The sequence below is a fragment of the Ooceraea biroi genome, chromosome 6 (assembly GCF_003672135.1).
Source record: "Ooceraea biroi isolate clonal line C1 chromosome 6, Obir_v5.4, whole genome shotgun sequence".
NCBI lineage: Eukaryota > Metazoa > Arthropoda > Insecta > Hymenoptera > Formicidae > Ooceraea > Ooceraea biroi.
In genome coordinates, this window is record NC_039511.1 from 14708178 (window position 1) to 14731949 (window position 23772).

The 23772-nt window shown below is 39.8% G+C and overlaps 3 protein-coding genes and 2 long non-coding RNA genes across 14 annotated transcripts; 2 read left to right on the top strand and 3 right to left on the bottom strand.

Annotated features, from left to right (window-relative positions):
• Positions 1–1507: 1507 nt before the first annotated feature.
• Positions 1508–2459, bottom strand: LOC113562069. Its single transcript, XR_003406628.1, has 2 exons — positions 2382–2459; positions 1508–2298 (listed from the first exon to the last, which is right to left on the bottom strand). It is a non-coding gene; the product is annotated as an uncharacterized LOC113562069 (long non-coding RNA).
• Positions 2460–3991: 1532 nt separating this feature from the next.
• Positions 3992–6267, top strand: LOC105285892. Its single transcript, XR_002193777.2, has 2 exons — positions 3992–4111; positions 4697–6267. It is a non-coding gene; the product is annotated as an uncharacterized LOC105285892 (long non-coding RNA).
• Positions 6268–6803: 536 nt separating this feature from the next.
• On the bottom strand, positions 6804–12540 carry LOC105285893 (F-box only protein 28). Of its 7 annotated transcripts, XM_011350428.3 has the most exons (7): positions 11562–11811; positions 10369–10610; positions 9460–9722; positions 9129–9377; positions 8858–9053; positions 8411–8775; positions 6804–8151 (listed from the first exon to the last, which is right to left on the bottom strand). In XM_011350428.3, the coding sequence occupies exons 3-7, from the start codon at positions 9685–9687 to the stop codon at positions 7768–7770; spliced, it is 1422 nt and encodes a 473-aa protein (XP_011348730.1). In that variant the 5' UTR covers positions 9688–9722; positions 10369–10610; positions 11562–11811; the 3' UTR covers positions 6804–7767. The 7 variants fall into 7 exon arrangements, with proteins under 7 accessions (XP_011348730.1, XP_011348728.1, XP_011348732.1 ...); XM_011350426.3 differs by lacking the exons at positions 10369–10610; positions 11562–11811 and adding an exon at positions 12193–12540; XM_011350430.3 differs by lacking the exons at positions 10369–10610; positions 11562–11811 and adding an exon at positions 11851–11944.
• A 2831-nt stretch (positions 12541–15371) lies between these two features.
• On the top strand, positions 15372–20709 carry LOC105285895 (carbonic anhydrase 2). 4 transcript variants are annotated; one of them, XM_011350438.3, is made up of 6 exons: positions 15374–15538; positions 18394–18435; positions 18529–18690; positions 19186–19433; positions 19590–19826; positions 20064–20709. In XM_011350438.3, exons 1-6 carry the CDS (start codon positions 15496–15498, stop codon positions 20298–20300), a joined length of 969 nt encoding a protein of 322 aa, XP_011348740.2. In that variant the 5' UTR covers positions 15374–15495; the 3' UTR covers positions 20301–20709. The 4 variants fall into 4 exon arrangements, with proteins under 4 accessions (XP_011348738.2, XP_011348740.2, XP_011348737.2 ...); XM_011350437.3 differs by lacking the exon at positions 15374–15538 and adding an exon at positions 16329–17949; XM_011350436.3 differs by having other exon boundaries at positions 15372–15538; positions 18394–18690.
• Positions 20710–20814: 105 nt separating this feature from the next.
• LOC105285894 (coiled-coil domain-containing protein 12) lies at positions 20815–21736 on the bottom strand. Its single transcript, XM_011350434.3, has 3 exons — positions 21545–21736; positions 21321–21459; positions 20815–21055 (listed from the first exon to the last, which is right to left on the bottom strand). The coding sequence occupies exons 1-3, from the start codon at positions 21676–21678 to the stop codon at positions 20879–20881; spliced, it is 450 nt and encodes a 149-aa protein (XP_011348736.2). The 5' UTR covers positions 21679–21736; the 3' UTR covers positions 20815–20878.
• Positions 21737–23772: the final 2036 nt, after the last annotated feature.

Sequence of the window (23772 nt, forward strand, 5' to 3'; positions counted from 1 at the left end):
TACCATGGTGTAAGAAAATACATCGTGGACCGTACTACGTTAACGTCCGACGTAAGCGCTTACGTCGCGTTCTCTGCCATCAGCCTAACCTAAATATGCATACGGATTACGGTTCGTGTCGATCACGTGTCGGTTGCTTTTATTCTTTCCTTATAATTACTGCACAAGTAGCACCTCCGACCCATTTTTCATAAATGTCTTCAAAAAGAATCCGTATGCATATTTAGGTTAGGGCCAGCGCACGTACATTGCCGTAGCACTTTAAGGTGGGTATACACTGAGCGAACGAACATCGAACGCAAATGTTCAGACGTTTGAATTCGCGTTTGTAATAATTCGTTTCTTTCGGAATTCGTAACATTCGCATTCGGCTAGATTCGGTGTTCGTTACATACGATAAACAATGTCGGGCGAGAACAATGCGTATACACTTTCTGCGATTGTTCGGATTCGGTGTTCGTTGTTCGTTCGCTCAGTGGATACCCAGCTACGACGCGTAACGTAAGCTTCTCACGTAAGATGGCGTAAGGTGGCGTATAAAATGCTACGGCAATGTACGTGCGCTAGCCCTAACCTAAATATGCGCAAACGGGCTAAGAAAAGGTTAACCTCCAAAATTCGCCGTCAAAACTTTATCTTGGTGTTCCTTACCCTTCCCTTCCCTTCCCTTCCTCGCTAGGGCGGTACCTGCGGGACTCCTTACCCTTCCCCTCCCTTCCCTTCCTCGCTAGGGCGGTACCTGCGGGACTCCTTACCCTTCCCTTCCCTTCCCTTCCCCCGCTAGGGCGGTACCTGCGGGACTCCTTAACCTTCCCTTCCCTTCCCTTCCCTTCCCCCGCTAGGGCGGTACCTGCGGGACTCCTTACCCTTCCCTTCCCTTCCCCCGCTAGGGCGGTACCTGCGGGACTCCTTACCCTTCCCTTCTCTTCCCCCCGCTAGGGCGGTACCTGTGGGACTCCTTACCTTTCCCTTCCCTTCCCCCCGCTAGGGCGGGTGTCTGCGGGACTCCTTAACCTTCCCTTCCCTTCCCTTCCCCCAGCTAGGGCGTTGCCTGCGGGACTCCTTAACCTTCCTTTCCCCCCGCTAGGGCGTTGCTTGCTGGACTCCTTAACCTTCTCCCCCCGCTAGGGCGTTGCCTGCGGGCCTCCATCCCTTCCCTTCCCTCCCTCCCACCGGGGCTCTCGGACCCGCGGTTCTCCTACCCTTTCATCCTCGGGCGCGGTTTTAGTGTCACCGACTCGGCAGCATGACCCACCCGTGGGGCATTCTGCCCGGTCTCGACAGGGATGCACGGCATTTTGGACGAGCGCAGTCCGGGTGGGGGGGGGGGTGGCCGAAACTCCTGGGGGCAGGGGACGACGTAGCCCACAGGGAGACGTAGGTCGTACAAAATCACCCTTTTTAGCCGGGAGCGTGGAACCGGCGGAGAGTCCTGACGTAATGCGCCTTTTAGTTCCAGGACTCTTTGTGAGCGGTTTGGTTGGTGGGATAAATAAAACAAACTTACTTTTAATACTAATTTTTCGTACTAATGAAACATTTGTTTCATTTATTGAACATTTTAATCACTTTTATATTTCATAAGCTTTCTAATATTGTTATAATATTTATAATTATATATTATATAATAAGTTTTCTCGAGTCGCTGTTGAGTTGTATTCGAAAGTCCATCTCGTCGTTGAACAATACTATTTATTGAAAATTGATGAAAATAGAGTTGCGAACGTTTTGCCGTCGAGTCGTACTACTACCTCGATTTTAACATGAGGCCGTGGTGATATCTAGCAGTGTTTCCATGGTATACCATGAAGGTGCCGTTTCATGCAGCGAAATAATCGCCGCGAATGATGGTCACGTGATCATTCGCTGTTCGCTAGCGAGTAATCGCTGTTCGCTGAAAAGTTTCAGCTTGTAGCGAATATTCGCAAGGAGCGAATATGTCTGCTCCAACTAAGAATGTTAACTTTTCAAATTGAGTTGCAGACGTGCGTATGTAATTATTAAATCTCAAATCTTCTAAAACGAGTTTAGGTAGCACAGCATGAAAGAATCCATGCACTTTTCTTTCTTGAAAAATGGGTGCTATCCAATATTTCTTTTTACAATATCTTTTTTTTTCACTTTTTCTCAAATGTAAAAGTGTAGCTGCAACTGCAGCAGCTTTTCTTTTCTGTACAATATAATAATAATTTGCTTATTGTACATATTGTACATATACAATAACCACTGCAGTTGGTGGTTATACCAAGTCCAGTTTATAACCGACTCGTCGTCCATTACAAAGATTTCAAGATTTTCCTACAAAGTAATAATTTAATCTATATTTGTTAAATATAATATTTAAAAGCATTTCAAAACAACTATGTATAATATTTTCTTACTATTGTTGACATGCAACCATACAGATGTGACGCTCACAAAATATTCGTGGCGAATTATTCGCCACTTCGCGGTGAATTATTCGGTACTCGCTAAAAATCATTCGCAGAGAAAAATTCGCTGCATGAAAAGGCACCTTTACTTTCTAGGAAGAAATCTCTCTAGAAAATAAAATCGCCTATTAGATATCAGACATTACATGTTGGACAACTAGATTTATCAACCCGGAGCGTCATTTAGCGAAAAATCAAGTAACGTTGACCAACTGTCGAGCCTGCTGGGCATCTATCACGTAACTTTTTCCCTAGGATGGAAAATGAAAAATGAAAATTTCTTCATCTCAGCAGCAAATCATAACGTAAAAGTTCACGCGAAATTTTAATTTTTCATTTTCCATCCTAGGGGAAAAGTTACGTGATAGATGCCCTGAATGCAGCAAATGTAAAATCCGACCTGAAAATAAAATTTTGATTCACTGTCGAGTCGTATCATAATTCTTTTTCTAATCAAAATGGCGGCTCCAAGCGGAGTTTCTTGAAACTAAGAGATAGTGCCTTTTTCCTAGAGCGCCTGTATCCTCGCAACCCATTTAACAGCTATCGGCGCCTGCAGAATGACAACCCACTTTTTCCAACTGCTCAACTGGACATATAATTATAGGTGCTCGAGTTTCTCAATAGCATTCATCATTTTTTGCCAGATCTCTTATTTCCAACCAGCACAATTCAATGGCGAATGAAAAGCTGCCATTTAGTGATGAAATTTAAGAACAATCTTAAAAACTTGATCGATGAGATTTAAATCTATGCGTATTGTTATACGCTCGACATGAATTTATGCTCTGATGAATCTCGAGCTCCCACTGACAACCTCACAAACTCGTTAGATCATCGCTTTCTTTTAAAATCTCGCCTAACATCTCGACAGATCCTGCTAAACATCTACTGATCAGGTTTAGCTTATCAGACCTCGCTGGACTTCGGTGGCCTTACAAGTTTAGCAGTTCGACAAGATCGAGAGAGATATCTCTCTTGTCAGCTGGAATTTTATTATTTTTGAATAATGAAATATAATTTTTAGTCTCGCCAGTACGCGCGATGAATTGAATACGCAAGTGCGACATTATGTTAAATTATGTTTATTATAATAAGGTGTATCTAATATATATATTTACACAATCGCTTTAATATACACGTAAAACTATTCTTTCAAGATAAATGTATATCCATATCTTCGGCGTTACGGCGCTTCCTCGTCATAACGCTGGCAAATTGTGTTCCTATGTCTTCGTTTTGTCTCCGTAAAGTGTACACGATTCCGGTTTCATGGCTATTTGTCTATTGTGTACCTGAGGCAAGAACCGTTGCTTGCATTATACACTTGTAGATAGCAGGCTTCGGGGTAAAGCAAGTAATCCCGGGAGAGAAGTCATCCTTCTTCTATATGCATTTATGTAATAAGCTTCTCCTGCTCCTCCTGCTCCTCTTCTTCCTCCCTGTCCCCTGACGCGCGCACAGCGTTCTATCGTCTAGGAAATATTCTACTCCTAATCGCATATCCACTATTACGATCATACGTCTAACTTAATAGATCCATATATGCATAGTACACAGTTCTACATTTGTATCGTTCGGGGACGGATTATGCCGGAAAGCCGAGAAGAGTGTAAACTATTTAAGACGACGTGCAGACGTCATTAAAACGTGTTATTCGTGTGTAATGATTATACAGGGTGGCCCATTTTAATTTATACAGTCGATTTTTTAAAAAACTAAAAGAGATACGAAAAAATGTTTCAGACAGACATGTCACGATTTCGAGGGGGACATAAGATGATACCATTGGTTTGACCTTGAATAGTCGTTTGAAGGTCACGCGAAGATCACCTTCAATTTCTTAAATTGAAACCCCAACTTTTTATTGCAGATTCTTATTCTCCATCGAAAAGTAAGTAACTTTTGTCTGAAACATTTTTCCGAAAAATGTCATCTTATGTCCTTAAAATGATCTTCAAGATGAGTTTTGAGGACATTTTAAGGACATAAGATGACATTTTTCGGAAAAATGTTTCAGACAAAAGTTACTTACTTTTCGATGGAGAATAAGAATCTGCAATAAAAAGTTGGGGTTTCAATTTAAGAAATTGAAGGTGATCTTCGCGTGACCTTCAAACGACTATTCAAGGTCAAACCAATGGTATCATCTTATGTCCCCCTCGAAATCGTGACATGTCTGTCTGAAACATTTTTTCGTATCTCTTTTAGTTTTTTAAAAAATCGACTGTATAAATTAAAATGGGCCACCCTGTATAAGTGAGGTATGTTCAAGCCGAGAGTCGCATCGACAATCCTAGTCGACTAGCTCTGGTCAGCGAGACGCTGTTCCTCTCTGTATTGTCCTTCCATTCCGATACAGATTAAGAGGAGCCACTGAACTTAATCAGAATGATTAACGATGATTAATGCCGATATCCCTGCTTGGATCTTAATTGGATCTGGATTTCAACGTTCAGTTCAGATCGATCAACCTCTGAACAATTTATCGATTCTCTTTGCGTTAGAGTGCTATCTAGGATACATCTGGGCAAAGAAAGCAACATCGCTGATTAATTCGTTCAGCTTTATCCCAGACTGCACCAGCAACGTGGAGTTAATAAATCCTGTTGGCCTGACACGTTGTTCTTCCTAGTGCGGATCGATCTGAACCCGCTACTGCGATAATCCGCATTGTAGAAGTAACGTAGGAAGGAGAAAAATGATTGATCAGTTACATTAAATAGTTAGCTAGCTTTGTGTCAATTAATCAGGATTAGCATCAACTGATGATGATGATGATGACAAATCAATGACAAATTAATGCAATCATCATTAGAGCTGTCGATCCTAGATTCGCACGTTTGTTTTCAGGGGCATGAATAATAAAACGGTATCAATGAATTCCATTTCTTGAGGGTCTCATCATCGGAATGTCCGGGGAACACTCCGAACGCTACTCGCGCGACGCTTACATGTGAACATAGAGTACAAAAGCGTTTCGAAATTTCCGACACGCGCGATTTGGCTACACCCGCCCCCGCAATGCGCTATTCAACGTACATTATATAAGTGAAGTTTACATCTTCGTTTGCAGCCAGAAACGCCCCACATGTATTTTATTTTCGCATAAAGGTCACTTCCCGCGATTAAATCGATAAAGCATCACATCATAAATTCTCATCGAGTTCGAATTTAGTATTTTCTTTTTCTTTTCATACATATCACACATTCACCTTAGACGTATGCGTGTCGCAACGTTCTCTCATTATACTCACACCCTAAATTATCTCTTTTTTTTCTTTTTCCCTAAGTTCCTTTTGACATCGATAAAAAATTATATGTATATATATGTATATTTATATATTTTTTTTCATATATATCTCAATAATTATTTTATCATTAATTAATTGTTCAATTAATTAATTAATCGTCATATCTTATTGTTCCACTAAAGATTAAACTAAAGTGTTCTGTGTGCATATCTCTGGCAAGTACCACTCAAATATATATACATACATATACATATATGTATATATATATATAAATTGTATACATATACATATGTATATGCATAAATATATATATATATATATATACATATATATATAGTTAATAAAAGTATTATTTACTTATATTTATCTATATTTCCTAGTTTTTTATAAGTAGAATCATGAATAACTCACAACATGTGTCTAACTACACTTTTTTGAGATTAATTGGGTAATCCGTGCAAATAAGACATTAATTGTTCCTATTGTATCGATAAATCGTTTATCGCGCAAGGTAAACCGTCAGACTTCTTTTTTTTAACGGATTGCAAATACTCTCGATTATTGTAATTCACACACGTAAATGCCCCTTGTTTTAAAATTCTGTTGGACACATTTTCATATAAATTGAAAATCTTCCATTCAAATTCCGTTAACAAAACAAAAAGGCTTCAATTTTCCATAATGTACAAGTGACATAATACCTAATTTATTTTATCTAAATAAAATCATTCCTATAAATAATTATCTAGTTCTATTAATATTGCAATGTATGCACCATCTCGTGTGATTGTTTTTTTGATAAGATGGTACACTCATAAAAATAAACTAATACCTTTCCAGGTATTCATCAACACTTTGCTCCGTAGTAACATCTGCATTCGTGTCGAATGTTTCGTGTTTATCTTGCGCCGTAATGCTAAGACGAAACTTTTATCGAAAACCGTTTTTTTGATTTTATCCAGCTACGTGAATTCACCTGATCTAGGAAAGGATCTAGGAAACGCCAAACGCAAATTGTACAGCTGGATAAAAAACAAAACACCTAATGATTGGAAACGAACAAACATTCTAAATTGAGCGGGTTTAACTTATCAAAAACCACGAATTGATATGATTATTGGTGCACTTGCAGTACCTGCGCGAACCAGTCTTGTGTAGTTCTCTCAGGTACTTTTTCTTTTTTAATCAATACCGCGAAATAAGACTTGTTGAAGGCTCAATCTCAACTTTGCACGTGAGTTACCACAAGCTATGTCTTTACGCTAGAGAGAACAATTCGAGAGTTCCAAAAAAAATTTCCCAATAATTATTTCTTCGTTTCTTTACAATTGCAATAATTTATAATTTTCTTTTCCTTTTCTCTTCTTTTTGGGAAGCCAGCTTTCCGATATTTAGACGCTTTCTATTCCCGTATTGTCCTATTCGATCAAAAATGTTGAAGATGCGATATTTGATCTATGTCCTAAAAAAGACGTACCACTCTGGAAACGAGACGAAAATCACTACGCACTTTTTGATCGGAGAGCAAAATGGAAGGCGAGTCCGTCGTCACCGCGATAACGTGACGTTTATTGTGTTTTCATCATCATGGTATCGCAGCTAAATGCATGACGGACTGACAAAAAACGCGATCTCAACTTTCTAGCATCCCAGATGCGTCGCGACAATGAGAATAGTTGCATAGACAAAGAGTTCTAACAAGAATTCGAGAAAGTATAGTTAGACGTTGCTTTACGAGCAAAGCTAATGATCGACTAGGTTTCTTTAGAATATTCATCGATTCACGCCGTTACGTTTACGGCACAATTCCGTCCGTGAAATAATGGAGAAGTCAATTGGCGATTTCTTTTTTTCGCAACTGCTGCGGCAATTCAACGTGATTAGAATTTCCAAAAACGAGGTTCGTTGCGCGAGATGCAGGACGTTCAGTGAGGAATTTTGTACTTTTTTTTTTCTAAGATCATCGGCTCTTGCTGACATAAAGAAACGCGCGTAAACCATCGTAGAAAGTCCCATTTTCGGAAACCTATTAGAGACTGGTTGAACAGATAGATATTTGTACCATGATCAGTGTTATCGATTTATACCTTTGCGCGCTTAGCCTGACGAGACTTGGCAGTGCGACGTGATTTTTTCGCGGCATCGCTTGACGTTTCCTCTATGGTAGATTTCCGTTTAAAGGATATCGAAGGCACGGGAGCCTTTGGGGGTGCCATCTCTACCGTCGGCGCCGACGGAGACTGCATGACTACGGGTTGCGGTACCACCTCAGTAGGACTGTGGGCATCCGCGATAGGAATAAAGTCATGCCCTTCACCAAATGCGTCCGGCAGCACTCCCTGATTGGCTAAAGCTTGTAAATCTTCCGTAGGAACTGGCATTGACTGGCCACAGCCTACGCATACTGGCATCGCCGGTGACTTGGACCGCCAATATTGTAGCTCGGTTTTACACTTGTTCAATTCCTAGAAAAAAAATATCTCTAAGGTGCACGTACAGAGGTGTAGATTACCTCCTTATATTTTTCGTACAAGGCTAAAAATGGATGTTGAGATTCGCGCTTTCTTCAAAGATGAAATTGCAAAATTGGCCTTATATTCACAGAATTTATATATTTATTTTTAATAATATATTAATAATATTTAATAATATATTTATTTACAGAAGGCCTCTTACTTTTACGCCCTGAATCTCTCTCAAATGTTCAAACCTTATGATAAATACCTGTAGGAGCGTGCTAAATTTCCGCGACATCTCGTCGTTCTTCTTGTCGGTGTCGTCCATTCGATTGGCGTACTCGACGATCTGTTTCTGTTGCTCTGCGATTTTCGCCTTGCAACTCCTCAAATCCCTGCGCATCAGCGTCAGCTGACTGTTGTATCGCCTCATGCCCTGCTTGATCTTGCGAATTCGCTTCCGCAGAACCATGTTCGATTGTGGCGGCGATACACTGGACTCCAACAGGGCCGGGTCGTCCGAGCAATGCGACGGAGAACCCTCCTCCCCGCTGGCGCTGCCGGTTTTCCCGCTTCCGACGCTCAGCGGGGTGGAATCCAGACACATGAACGTTTTACTCACGCTACTAGAAGCTGTAACGGAGCAATTCATTCGAAAGAGTTACGTCACAAGAAAGATGTAAGAGGAGATATTGGATCATCAAATTTCACTTACAGGAAAACGTGCCGGCAAGGTCGAGAAAGTCGGCACCGAAGTAAGGGATTTCTGGTAATGTCGGCTCGATGTGTTCCTTGAAGTATTCCATGGCCATAGTGCTCAGATCGAACAGCTCATCCGTCACTTTGTAAGGTTTTTGCAATTTCGGAGTAACTTTTATATAGTGGAGAATGCGATAGACCTCGTCCAAGATCTGCAAAACGGTCAACAATGAGTTGTAGCTTCTATTTTTACCGGTTACCGGTTTAGCCGGCGCGAGACCACTCACCTCGCCAGGGAAGAAGCAACAATGCTTCCGTTCAATGTGCTTGCCGAAGCTCATTTGCAGCAGAGTGAGTCGCATGTGCAGGGTCTCTATGATGTCCGACTCGCACGCTAACGGATGATTTCGACGTGCGGACTCGCGCCTAGGCATTTGTGCTTTAATCGCTTGGAAGCGACTCAACATTTGTGTCTGCAGCTTTTGGAATGTGGAATTCAATATTGACCCGCAAATGCGGTCCAACTGATGACAAACCTGTGTGAGAGAATGCGTTTTTCGTAGCAATTGAATTGAGGGAAACGAATCATCTTTGCTCCCTTAAATGTTAACCACTTACCAAACGCATGTGAGCTACTGTATTGAAGCCCAAGTAGCCGAAAATTTTCTCGAGAACCTCCACGGGCAAATCCAAAAGGTTCAGGTTGCACGACTCGATGGACCCGCTGTTGGACGTGTCAACTGTCGTCACCGGTTGGTGCTTCTTCAATGTACTTACTTCCACAACCTCGGCTGATCCACTACCGCCACTGCTGCCCATGTTACTTGATTGACGCGTTGACACCATTTTCTTGCCTTTCAATAAACGTCTTTACTCAAAATCTGAAGTAAAACAAATGATTTCTTCTGTAGAATAATACAAGGCAATAACATAGATTATATGTAAATTAGATATATCTTGTAACTCCGTGTGTGTGACAAAGGCAATTGCATAAATATTTCAACACCATGTAATTAATTTCATGTTTTCACAATTTACTGTCTTAGAAGATACTTTCCCAATAGTAAGATGAACATGTTTTATAAAATAAAATAATTATTTTCTTACAGAAATATTAATAATTATTTGGATTCTATGCTTTTTTGTCAAAACAAGCACTTTGGAAAACTGTTGTAAGCACATGTCATTTACAAATTAACATTTATATTAATTGTTTAAAAAGATTACAGATGTGCATGTTTATTTGCGAGCTATAAATGTCAAGCCAAATAATTAAAAATTTCTGACTAACGTATTTATGACAACATTCGTATGTAAACTACTTTATCATTTAGGAACAAAGTGTCGTGAGCTTGTTTCTTTCCTGCAAAACTTGTTCAATGATAACGATTAAATCATTGAAACTCCTTCAAAAAAGTCTATCGGGAATCTGAAGATCATTGCTCGAACGTGAACATTTTATAGAAGAGTCAAATGCAACCGTCCATCAGCGAGGCAAGGCCAAACAGATGATGCGAATCACGATACCTCAAACTCAAGTAGCTGTTAGAACGATTCTTGCGTGAGCGAGGCGATTGCACTTTGTCACGAGATTCATCCTAACGAGACGCCGCGGCCGTTTCGCCTCCGCGAATTTTTCGCAAGAAGAGTTGCGCTCGAAGAGTCGTCGCGATATCTCGAGGAAGCGATAGTGCGCTGCTTGCCACGAGCGCTTGGCCGTTTCGTTTTTCCCAACCTCCCGGTTGATTTCTTAACGAAATCACCGCGTCCTGGAAGAGGAAGAGGACCGAGACAATCTCGACTTCTCGCAACGCGCCGAATTCCGGCGTTCGGAACGTTTCGGGTGGCAACACGTAGAAAACAACCCGGAAGGGGACACTTGGTGTAGTGTCCGGGGTAAACGAAGACGCTCGAATAACTACTCGATGTTCACCGATGCTAATTATCGCACGCGGGCATTCTCCAGTTTCTGGACCACGTCGGCGTCGGCCCGATCACGGGCTTTCGTCTTTCGCAGTCACGTAAAAAAGAACACGTACTCGACACGGAAGGGGCAATCGGCCGAGGCTGGTTCGGGTCGAGGATGATCCCGACCGGCCACGCGCGTTCCACGCAGATCCGTGGGCGCAGCTGCGACCTCGCGAGGGGGGCATCGAGTCACTGGGGATCGCGGCGAATCGCTAGCTCGGTTTGCATCGGTGCGACGCCGAACCGTGGCACTGGCGGTCGCGGAAGGAGGTTCGCGCGGCGGGCCCGAGGATGCGGGCGGACGGACGGACGCGCGCGGATAGACGAGCGGGGAACGGAGGGGGAAAGAGCACACGGGGAGAACGAGGGGTCGAGTCGCGGCGAACAAAAGAAACGGTGCCGGGGAACGAGCGAGCCGAGAGGACGGGTCGACGCCGACGCGAGAGGAACCACTCGCGTCCCGTCCCCGCGCGAGAGGCTGCCTCCCGGATTGTCGGTACCTGGAGTCGATCTACCGACCGCGTCTCGAGGAGGAGGCAGCCCCGAGCGATCTCGCGATCGCCGAGGAGGATCCTCCTTGGTGTCGTCGGGGGACGTCGCCGTGGAGCGCGAGCTGACTGGTGCGGTGTTCGAATTGAAGGAACTCGAAGGGGGGGAGGGGGGAGCAGGGTACCCGCCGCCAGAGACGAACGACGACGACGACGACGACGGACGACGACGACGAGGAGGGAAACGAACGTGGAGAAACAAACCGGGCAACTGTGCGTGCGCGCGAGTAATCGATGCACTCGCGGTCTTCTCTTTCTCCGCTACGATCGTAGTTGGTCGTTAACAGGAGGCGAGATAGGAGAGAGAGAGAGAGAGAGAAATAGAGAGAGAGGGAGGGAGGGAGAGAGAGAAAGAGAACGAAACTCGAGGACCCGAAGAGAGACGACGTGCCCCGAGTTAGGCGAGCGGCAATGATCACTGTAACCGCGTTGGCGTTTTCAGCGACATTTTGACGGAGACCGTGCCTCTCCCTCGCTCGCCTCCTCCCCTCACCCGGTGTTCCTCGCTGCCGCGTTCCCTCTCGCTTCGTTGTGCACCCAAGTTACCCCCTCACTCTCTCTCCTCCATCATGGAAGCCGCTGTCGCTCCCTCCTCGTCGCACCTCCTCGCTTCTCCGTCCTTCTCGCGCACTCGTTCGTTACGTGCACGCACACAGGCACGCGCTCCACGTACACGCGCTCTCTCTCTCTCTCTCTCTCTCTCTCTTCTCCGTTAAAACGCCCGTGCGACTACGGCGCGCTCACACGCGCAAGGCATATGCAACCTGGAAAAAAAGCCCGCGCGTCTAGCACTTGGTCCCCCTCCTGCCCTCTCAGCGACACTCGCGTCGTTTACCTGCGCCAACTGCCTTTGTTGCACTACTACACTGCTGCAGTAGTTTCAGGCCAGAGCTCTTTCTCCGTTCCTCTCTCTCCCTCGGTTCTTTTGCGAGCGTATCGAAAATAAATGTTGTCACCGGCCGCGACGCGCTGCTGCCGCTGCCTTGTCGCGCGCACGCGATTATCGCAGGCGGCGAGTGCACGCGGTCCCGAGCGCCGGGAACCGCACGAACGCCCGTTGTCACGCTCCGAAACGGCGTACCGAGGCAACGCCGACGTCGACGCTGACGGCGAGCAGCGGCAACGGGTACGCGCACACATATGTATACCCGCGGCGAGATACGCTCGCGAGACGCTCGCCTGGTGCGTGCTGCGCCGCGTGCGAGCGTGCGACACGACCGCACGCGTGCGCCTTCTGATTGGTCACCGTGCCCGCTTACCAGTCCGCGAACCCTAGCGACCCGAAGCCGCCTGAACGTAGCCGCGCGCCATAGGGAATTCCTCGATTGCTGTACGTGCGCGATAATTGCGAGAAAATCACTATGTGGCTTAAATGAATTGCCGCTAATTTCACATGGCGGTATAAACTCCAGCCTGATAGAAGTATTACAATACTTATCTCGTCGTGAACAATTCTGAGGTAATGAAGAAGGTACTTGCGGCAGTTGTTCCGTTTGTAATATTTTGTAGCTTTTTTTATATTTGTTAATTTGTTAATAGAACCGATACATGAGATTTAAACGGTTTATCAAAGTTTGCTAAATAATTAAAAATCTGATTATGAAAGTAACACTTTCCCATATGTACAGCACAATAAATTATTATTTATAGAGATTATTACTAGTTTTCAAATTTTAATTTGTTTTTTTTTTTAATTTGCAATTCAAAATATAACATGAAATTACTTTGTAAGTGTGAAAAACAACGAAGAACAAAATCGTAAGCAATTTTAATGATTAATAGAAGTTTTTATTGAATTCAAATTTAAAAAACTATTGCAATATAAAAATATATCACATGGTTGATGATATGCGAGCAAATGACCAGAAATTACAAGCTATATTGAACCCATTAGCTACCGGATTGTTATCTCGATTCTGCCGTTGTGTAATCGACAAACAATAGCCGAGCGGTAACATTACGCCTTCATCATTTACTAACGTCGTATTGTTCAGCGTGAAAAATTGCGCTAATTTTCCAAAATTTTACTGAATGCGACGATAATTCGTCCTGACGTTAATGCAGTTTCCTAACAAGCGTGGTAGTTTATGATTGCATGTGCATACACTACATGTGTGCATCGATGTGTATCGACTTAATCAGTTGCAAGCTATTCATTTGTTTAGTCTTATTCTGCATGTATAATATGATGAATATAAAATTGATTAGAAAAAATGGTAATTATGTACTTTAACGGACCAACCTCCGATGACCTTGACCTTGACATATGTTGCCAAGGTCACCCTCCTGAGTGACCTTGAAGAGGTTTTAGCCGTCGCTCGTTGTTCATTAAAAAGTTATTAACAAAAGAAGTTTAATAATTCTGCACGAATTTTCAGCTGTCCACGCGAAGCAAGGACTTGAGTTTGACATGTATTACAAAGGTCGCCTTCCTGAATAACCCGCACTAGGTTTCACCCTTCGCTCGTTGTTTGTTAAAAAGTTATTAACAAAAGAAATTTCGAAAATATAGTAGTTATTTTGAAAGAATATTGAATATTGAAAGATATAAACGACTTCTTAATTTGCGCATTATCGATCGACTATGTTTACTTACATCATCGTGTTACAATGTTAATAAAATATGCTTATACTGTTGAAGATACGAACGCGTTATTTTTGGTATAAGTATTGCAATGTAATGAAAACTGCAAAAATTTCGCCTTTCATTCTGGCATTATATCTTGCCATGAAAGCGCTAGCTTCATTGAACAATAATCCGTCCTTGCTTCCGTTTTTTCCAGGTATTACTTCGCAGATTTCTATAGGTAACATTTACCATGTCGATTGCGGAACACTTACGAAATCGAACGCGTTGCCTGCCGGTTCTAATGAAATTCCTGTTGTTAGCGCTATGTTACACATCGACCTCCGTGCGTTATTTCGTTTTCTTAAAAAAAAGAATAAAATTTGGTCACAACGTAACGGGATATTCTTAAAAATATAAGCAGCTTTTGAGAGATCTAAATAAAATTCAAAACAATAATCGTATATAGTGTTAAGAAGAATTAATATTTTATATCTGATGTTAATTTACACGCCATATTACTGCATTGCTGAATATGCATTATGCAACATTTAGTAATCAGTTCATCATTGATAAAATTTGATGAAAACATCATTCTATGCATTTCATATTGATGGTAAAAACAGGATGTTATTAATCTTCCAATAGCCAATTTGGAAAATGAGATTGTGAATTGTGTAACGAATTTGCCGTGGATTACAGTCGTTGCAGAAAACCACAAAGAATTGCCAGACGGAAGTTGAAATATCGAAAAGTGGTAGAAGAATACCACAAAGTTACATATCACTCATCACTGAATATAATCTTGAAACTTCCGTTTGTATTAAAGTCAAACGAATCGCTAAATATTGAATATCATAATAATCGTCATCAATAAATATGCAAAGTAATGCACTCGACATAGCATAAAAAATATAAAACATTGTCAGTAAAAATATACAAACTAGTTGTAGTAGTTTGTATAGTTAATTACTAAATTACAAATTTTGGACTCCAATATTTATCAATTTTTTTTCTCAATTTTCCTACGTTAAAGAAAAATGATTCATCAGTGTATGTAGAATTAATATTTGATTAACATTGGGAACCTCTACGAAAAGCAAAGAATATGTAAGAACAATCATATGATTGTGACAATAGTTTAAGTACATGACAATTACATAAAAAGTTAATAAAAATTCTAAAAACGTTTCAACATTTTACCATCAGCTTTCGATTTGTTAGTTCAATAATCAAGAATTGTCAACGCGTGTTGTCAATGTTGGCAATGATTTTTAATTCGCCCATCTCGTTCTTTCATCTCGTAATTGTATCTTGAAATAATTATTCGCAACATTAAATCTGCACGCCATGAGACAAATCGTTCATCCCACCCTGCTGTCGACGCAGTCGTGTAAAGTCAATCACACGCCGCAAAATAGAAGCGCTGGACTCTTATTTAACATGGTCGACCGAACTGGCAGCACTCAGTCTATCACCGGCTGTAAGAGAGCAGTCGCGATTGTTGATTGTTCCCTCGATAACTTGGCAAGTTGTGCTGCGAAATTTTACAGTGTAACGGGGTGAACGATTATGATATTCTCGATTGCTTGCCTTCTTCTTCTTCTTTTCTCGGGTGAGTTCGCACTTGAATATTTAGTAGTTATTTTAAAACAGTTTTTCTGAATATTATGAGACAATTTTTGGTATATCTCTCAAAACTGCTCTCCTTTTAAAATGCCATAATAAATATTCCTTTGAGATTAGAAAGAAAATATTACTTACTTGTTCAAAACTTAGGAAGAAAATATTACTTACTTGTTGTTGTTAATTCATATATTTTTGCAATTTTTATTTATATATTTACATATTAATGAGATTTTTATATTATAAATATTTAAATATTTACATATTAAGAGAAATGGAACGTTAGAGTTTGTAATAATTGACTTTAAAAATAAATTACGATAATATCTGACGTTTCTAAAAATTATTTTGATATTGAATGATTATTATGATTAGAACTGTCACATTTCAAAGAAAACTAGATATGGCATTATGTATAAATCATACAAATCATTGATGTCTTATTCGTTGTGTCGTAAATGAAATTTTAACATTTAATTTACTCAGATTATTAAATCAGAATTAAAAATTTATCAAAATAAACAAAAACATGAGAAGCAACTGCCAATGTTTATTCTGTAATATCTAAGAATTCACAATAATAAATGTTGATCGTTATTATTATTACTTATTTCCAATGGATTTCTGGCATCACTGATATCCATGTTTTCCAAAACATTAAGAAGATCACGTTTCCTATACCTGATTCCAGCTTTGTACAAATTTTATTTCAAAAAATAGAGATAGAAATATGAGATCAAATAAAAGTAATATGAATATTGATAATATAAAATAATATGCGATGAATCTTTCGCAAATACGTATCAGATAGATGATTCCATTAAAGCACGAGAAATATGTATAGATGTATATCTATTACATATCTAAGTATTCACATATATTATACATGTGAAATATAAAAATCTCACATTTCCATTTCAAACAGAGATATACCAACAATTGTCTACTGAGACAAACTGTTTTAAAATACGCGTTTGGAATCACAAAATTCTAGTTTCAAGATCTTACATTGCTATCTTTGAATCTATTACACACGCGCGCGCGCGTTTACAAGAGCTTGAAATATTACGGTAGTCAAAGAAACAATTACGAAAGTGCAATCATTTGCAAATTACCAAATTATGCAGAAAATATCGACAAAGATTTTTTGCAATTCATTATGTGAAGCGCGAATTGGGCTTATTAATCGCTTTAATGCCTCTTTTTCTTGGTAAATTGGCTGATAAAAATCGCGATACGCCTGGGCATTTATAGCATTATCATTTTATATGGCATCGGTGTTTATGCGTGTGCGTTAGTCGGTATATGGGTCGAAATACATGCATCATTCTTGTCTATCTTTAACATGTTACGTCGTCTTTAAGAGTAATCAATCGTAATTAAGGAAAATACTTAGAGCACGAGGGTCGTATGATTTCTGGCGATTATCAAATTACGTCGTTAAATGAGCACGCTTCGTACGGTGACTGTCAGCATAATCCATATAAATTATTAGGAATGCAAATTTATGGCGACATGTAGCTGTCCCCTTCAAGAAATGATGTTTGATAGATTGACAGAATTAATGAAAGATTTGTTTTATTGATCTACAAAAGACTATTCGCATAATAAAACGATTCGACAGGAATAGCTGGACCGATTAATATTCACATGATCATCTAATATTGAAGAAACCGTATATCCAATTTTAAAAAACAATCGGGATAATAAAACAAGTAGAACGCAGTTCGCATAGTTCTGCAATGCAGATATAATGTCGCAAATATAACTGACATTTCGCATGACACCGCATGATACCAATCTATGCAATTTTATTATACAAGTAATAAATCACGTTATGTGACTCTATCATTTATCTTTTATCAGAGCTAAATACATTTTATTATCTACTATTAAAGCGGTCAGCCCGTTCTTACAAGAATCAATTAGCGATTAAACAGGTATATCGACAATTCTTTTCTTTTCCTTGCATCAACTCTTTGCCGCATAGTTCCGTATACATGTAAATATCTTGAAAATAGCTTTTTTGTAATCAGTAGCGGTTGCCATTAACATGAGTAGATAATGCTTCCACCAAATGACCACACATAACGATGTTCAGTCGAAATTTTATTTATCGTTAGTTAGTTGCTTCCGAGTAGCATTTTCTATACGCGTCTCACGTAATCGCGTAACAATAAAGATTTTGCATAACGGAAGGACACCGAGGATGCTCGTCATTCTGAAGATAATCGTTTTAAATCAGCCAAGGATTCCTTGACGGTGTCACGTTGACGTTGACGTGTCGCGCGGTCATTTGGGCCAAAACGAAAGTGATTCTTGAATAAGCCGGCACTTGCAGCATGTGCCGAGCATCTGCTCAGAGAATTTTAAACAACACGACGATTACCTGCCGGATAGGTACTGACAGGAAAGAATCGTGCTCGTGCACTCGTTAGGAGATAATCAAGGAGCATTCTGACACGTAATAACTGCGCGCGGAAACAACCGATTGTCTTCCAGAACGGAAAACTTAAAACGCACCTTTACCTTTCGCGGGAACGTTCTCGCGCATTTGATAGCCGGTTCGTTAGAAAGTCCATTACTTAAAGGATGTGCAAAAGACGTGATAAATACGTTTATTATAAATGTTAACTTGTTCTTTTTACTGGTTTATTGAAAATCGAAATTACAAGAGAAAATATTTGTTTTATTAATAAATATAATGAACAATCTTAATATTCAAACCTAAGACACAATCTCGACACCTGAATGCAAATTCAGACTTTTAATCATTATGCAACTAAATTAAAATGCTTTTCTAGATATATACAGTCTGTAAAAGTTAATAATATTTCTTTTCAGGTTGCTGTCTTGGTGAAGATTACGGCTATGAGGGAAATCACGGTAAGCTTAGTCTTAGAAGCTTCATTAATTCAAGATTCAATGGTATGTACTTCAAGACGAAGCTAATTTGTCGTCTTATTCTTTGCATTGCAGGTCCGTCGCATTGGGGTGATAGTTACAACACATGCATTGGGAAACATCAATCACCCATTAATATAGAAGAGCACAATGTCAAGAATATCAGCTTGCCGTCATTGAAATTAGTCGGCATTGACAATCCGTGCTCGTCCTTCGTAACAAATAACGGTCACACGGGTGAGAATTTCACGGTCCTGCATTCGGCACGCTGAGGGACATTAGATTCGCTACTTGTGCAGTCGTATCATAGAAGCTAGTTTTTTTGATGTATATTGTTTCCACATTTCGTTGAAAAACTTGTTGCGTTCGCACCGGATTAGAAAAAAGTCTCTTCTCGGTATAACCGGAGTAAAATAAGGAAAAAACTGCACCGTGATTATAATTACCATCTTCTCCAACTAAACCGCGATAAAATGGACGAATGCTAAATAAAAAAAAGATTGTAAAACGATAAAAAACGATACAAAGTTTCCACATATTAATCTCGGCATTAAGCATGAAAACACATAATCGAGCTACATTATGTAATTGATCTTTTAGATCCAGGAAGATATCTTCCTTTAATACATAGTATCCACGTATGTTACGTTACATAAAAAAGAATACAATCTAAGAAGTTCATATCGCGATAATTGCACGTCACAACTCCTCTTTTCTTGCTGCTACTTACAGTTATGCTGAAAACCAACGAATCCAAAGCGGCCACGTTATACGGGGGACCATTGGGAAACAATATCTACGTGTTTGAGCAGTTGCACTTTCATTGGGGTGAGAATGATCGCGAGGGATCTGAGGATTTAATCAACAATCACTCATTCCCGATGGAGATGCACGCCGTGTTTTACAAGGAGGATTACAAGTCGATGGACGAAGCTCTCAAGCATCATGACGGTCTGACTGTTCTAGCATACTTATACGAGGTAAAATATTACGTCGAGACGTTTTTCAAGCTATTTCGTTTTATCTCTTATGCACATATTAATTTTTTTTTCTTATTGTATAACTTTCGCTATAAGAACTTTTCAGGATAACTCCACTTTCCGCATTAACATTTTATTTATAATCAAATTGCGCAGGTAAACCCTAAGCCAAATCCGGTATACGAGTCTATCATAGAAGTGCTACCTGACGTAGAAGCAGTAGGCAAGGAGAAAACATTGAAAGAACCACTGTTACTAGAGAGATTACTTGTACCAGATATTACGACTATGCAAAATTATTTCACGTACAACGGCTCGTTGACTACTCCACCTTGTCTCGAAATTGTTACCTGGATTGACTTTAAAACTCACCAGCAGCTATCGCACGAGCAGGTATCTTCACATATTCTAATATCGTGTCACGTGTCATTGTTATTATATTATTCATAAATTAATGATTTTAGTCATTTTTCCCTTTTTTTCTTCCTGGCAGGGGTTCTCTCTTACCTAACTTGCGATATATACGATGTATCTCTATACATTTACTTATAATATGCATATGTAATTGCCAATTTAATTTATAGAATTCTACTTATTTTGATTTAATCCGGTTGTCCTATTTGATTTCAGTTGGCTGCTTTTCGCGATTTACGAACTCCCGAGGGCAACAAACTGACTCACAATTTTCGGCCAGTGCAGCCACTAGAGGATCGAATAGTTTTCCACAACATTCCGAAGGAGCAGAATGAAGTGTTGAAGAACGATAACGATCCATCTCATGAACATTCCGGACAGCACAGTATTAAAATGCCGTGTTCGATTATCGCATTGGGAATTCTTTTTGCAGTCGTCTTATTTGCTATGTAACGACGTTGGTACAAGATATTCTAGTCAATAGCATTTTTGCATCGTTATCCTATTTTTAAATGCATGCGTGTGTTGTGTGTGTGCGTGCGCATCGTGCGTATATGCGTGTGTATGTATACTGCGAATAAATGCTACTAAAAAAAGGAAAAAGTCGAATTTTAATATATTATGCTATCCACGGATTAAAAGATTTAATTGAGTGGATGTCCCAAAGCGAATTCTCGTGATCGTGAATAATCTTTAAAGCACAATAATCAATTTAACGTTTGTAATTAATAAGAATATGCACTGATGACTTTTAGCAGTAAATTATTCTTGAATATTGAGTATCATGTATACTTCATAATTTTAAATATAATGTTGTAAATCAAACATACACAATTAAAATATTACTTCTTGTACGTGGAGATTATGTATAATTTATCATTGAGTAATTTACCACGCATTCGAAGCTGCATGCTATAGCGAAGTGTAATGAAAAGTTATAAGTAAATGCACTGATCATTATTGGAGATATATTCTATAAAACCAGATATATCATTTATTACAAAATAAATCTATCACTGATAACAATATTTCTACACTTTATTGGGTTCATTTACATAAGCTGCTAGATTTTGCTCGCCCCCTTTGATACGCGCTCTCACTTCTTCCGCTATTGCTTTTTGCGTTTTCCTTTCTAATATTTCTAATCTTTTGGCGATATCTCGCTTTAGATCCCAATCTGGTTTTCTAGGCGCTAAATTACTGATATCCTACATAAGCAACGAATATAATTGTTATAAAAATAATATACATAAAAATCGCAAAGAATTATAACAATGTGACAGACACAATGAGCAAATAATATAATAATTATTTCATATAGAAATATTTTTCAATAAAGTATCTATAATTTATAAAAATTCTTTAAATAATTGTATACTGTTAATTTCTTTTAATATAAAAATATCAAAAATACCAATTTCTGTCATCCATAAGTAAAAGTCGACAAATCTTACGAGACACCATGTGACTTACTAGTTCCTCGATAACCACTTTGCTGCCCGCTGTATCCAACTGTTCTTTAACTACGGCTTCTACATCACCGGGTTTCGCATCCTCTATTATATTATTCTTCAAACTTTCATCCTGTGGCTTGTAACTTCGGAATTTTGGCCTGAAAACGCGAGACTTTTGACAATTACAGTGACAATTTGAGGTTAGTCGAGGTCGGATTAAAACCTATACCACCAGAAATTTACTTCGGTAAATTTTCGGTCGTATCATTCTTGTTCTCTCCTTGTTTACTGCCTTCATTCTTCCTTTTGAGAGCTTGGAGTCGCTCTTTCCTCTTTAAAGCCTCTTCTTCTAGCGAACCAATTTTCTCTTCCGTCATTTTTAAACTAACTCGTGAACGAACGACGCTCACGTCAGTGTGTGAGAATCTACACCGATATGCACCGTATACCAATCACGAGCGTACCGCCAATTCCGCATTGCGCATATTCCGCGCCACTAGCCATGAAGTGCGTCAATTCTGACATATTTGAGCCATGCGCGTCATGTCTACATATTCGTGCATCATGACTGTTCTCACTCGCGGGAAGATTTAAATACATTATATTATTAATTCGAATATTATTAACGTATAATGTATAAATTTATAAAAACATAATTTTCCATTTATTCAGTTAATCTTCGGATTTGATTGAATAAAATTTACAATATTACACTACACTAAACTAAAAGTTTTATGTAATAAAATTCAGTGGAAGAATAAATAAAGTCCTTTAAATTTCCTTCAAACTCGTATTAACGTGATGACATTAGCTGCGATGACATGCTCTGTCAGAGTACTCTGATGACATGTTCCTAACACAGTATTACACGCAAGACAATTTGCGAAAGGTGCGTGTTTTATAAACAAATTAGTTTATTAACATTTTTACAAGATTCGTACAATGCAGCGTCAGATAAATTATAAGCGAAATGCATCGATTATATATATATATATATATATCTATCACTATTTATATTTTATTTTATTTTAATGTTATACTCAGTCGCGCAAGTCTCAAGTTAGCGCTCGTAAAGGATTTATGAACAGATCGTCGTCAACTTTCGCTTACGCACTCGCTCTCGCCAAGAGTGCATCGTACCCACATCGATTTTAGTTTCGCGACAAAGCTTCGCAAGAATAGAAAGAGAATCCAAACAGTTACACGCGCGCAGAGAATTCCTCTGTCTGCGCATTATATTTAAACAGCGTCGCGAGAATTGTTACAATATCATCGCAAATAATACATATTACGTAGAAGACGTATCATAAAAAAAAGAACGCGGCAAAAGGTGCATTCTCCGTATGAATAAATGCATTTAGGACGAGTATGTAATTTATAGTTAAAATAAACTTAATCGTAATAAAAGCGTCGGATATCCCTTGCAAATTTGACGTAATAACGAATTTAATTGAGATAATTTTTCGCAAAGAACAAGAGAGCCGTCGATGTTCCAGGAGATTCGTCGAACCGCCCGCCGGAGAAATCACGAATCCGTGCCAAACGTTTTGTGAAATTGAGGACATACACGTATATACACGTGAGATGTCTTTCGCGTCGGTGGCTTCCCCGCCGGTATTGTGTGATACCGCCGGGGAAAGTTTATTTACAGTTGAAGAAGCGTTTTCAATCTCAATGCGCGGCTTGATGCACGACTTCGTGAGACCTCCGATTCCCCCAAGTGACCCCTCCGTGTTAAGACTAACTCGAATATAACAATATAGACAATAAGCTATATAAGTCATAAACTCGCTAACCGGGCAAGCAGGCTTTTGGTCTTTGACAAATCGGGATTTCCGACGCTTTCCGACGAAAATCGAATCTGCAAGTGGAAAAATGATTAAGTATACAGGCAGACGGATAAATCTAGTCTATTCTTTATTTTGAATAATAATATAAATAATTCTTCCTCTTAAGCGTATTATTGTTTTGACATTAAGAGATACATGAAGATTCGCGACTAATTTAGTGAGGCAATTTTGCGGATTTACGAGTCACCTTTTCTGAGAAAATAATTGCCGGGAAAGTCACCTTTTCCAAGATGATCGTAATCGAATATCCAAATAGGTTGTAAAATAGCATGTAACTACGGTGTGAGCCTGGCGACATTCTCGCCTCCCTTGATTGAACCATACGGTCTATAATTGGTCTCGTTAACGTACACTTATTGCTATGGTTATTGAGGTTTTACGTTATGTTTTATAATTATGTGCTTCTTTGCCATTGAGCGTGTTCCTTTACGATCACGAAGCTGGCGGCTGCCCATCGTGAACGCTGTATCAAAAAAGTGGAAGAGGAAAGTGTACAGACAAAAGAGATAAGGAGGAAGTCGAGCTGAAGTCGCACAGTTATGTACAGCGCCTATGTTGCAACTGGATGTGAACTCGCGTAATTCCGGGCAGCCCGTTACCACCGACAAGTCCCTTGTTTAA

Bases quoted from the DNA above. Each gene is read 5' to 3' on its own strand.
- LOC105285893 (XM_011350426.3), bottom strand. From the start codon at position 9,687: ATGGTGTCAACGCGTCAATCAAGTAACATGGGCAGCAGTGGCGGTAGT. The intron at 9,378-9,459 runs GTAAGTGGTTAA...TCTCTCACACAG, and splicing joins CAGTAGCTCACATGCGTTTG to GTTTGTCATCAGTTGGACCG. The intron at 8,152-8,410 runs GTATTTATCATA...TTTTTTTTCTAG, and splicing joins AATTTAGCACGCTCCTACAG to GAATTGAACAAGTGTAAAAC.
- LOC105285895 (XM_011350435.3), top strand. From the start codon at position 17,892: ATGTGCCGAGCATCTGCTCAGAGAATTTTAAACAACACGACGATTACC. The intron at 19,434-19,589 runs GTAAAATATTAC...CAAATTGCGCAG, and splicing joins TTCTAGCATACTTATACGAG to GTAAACCCTAAGCCAAATCC. The intron at 19,827-20,063 runs GTATCTTCACAT...ATTTGATTTCAG, and splicing joins AGCAGCTATCGCACGAGCAG to TTGGCTGCTTTTCGCGATTT.
- LOC105285894 (XM_011350434.3), bottom strand. From the start codon at position 21,678: ATGACGGAAGAGAAAATTGGTTCGCTAGAAGAAGAGGCTTTAAAGAGG. The intron at 21,460-21,544 runs GTAAATTTCTGG...TCGCGTTTTCAG, and splicing joins ACGACCGAAAATTTACCGAA to GCCAAAATTCCGAAGTTACA. The intron at 21,056-21,320 runs GTAAGTCACATG...TTGCTTATGTAG, and splicing joins AAGTGGTTATCGAGGAACTA to GATATCAGTAATTTAGCGCC.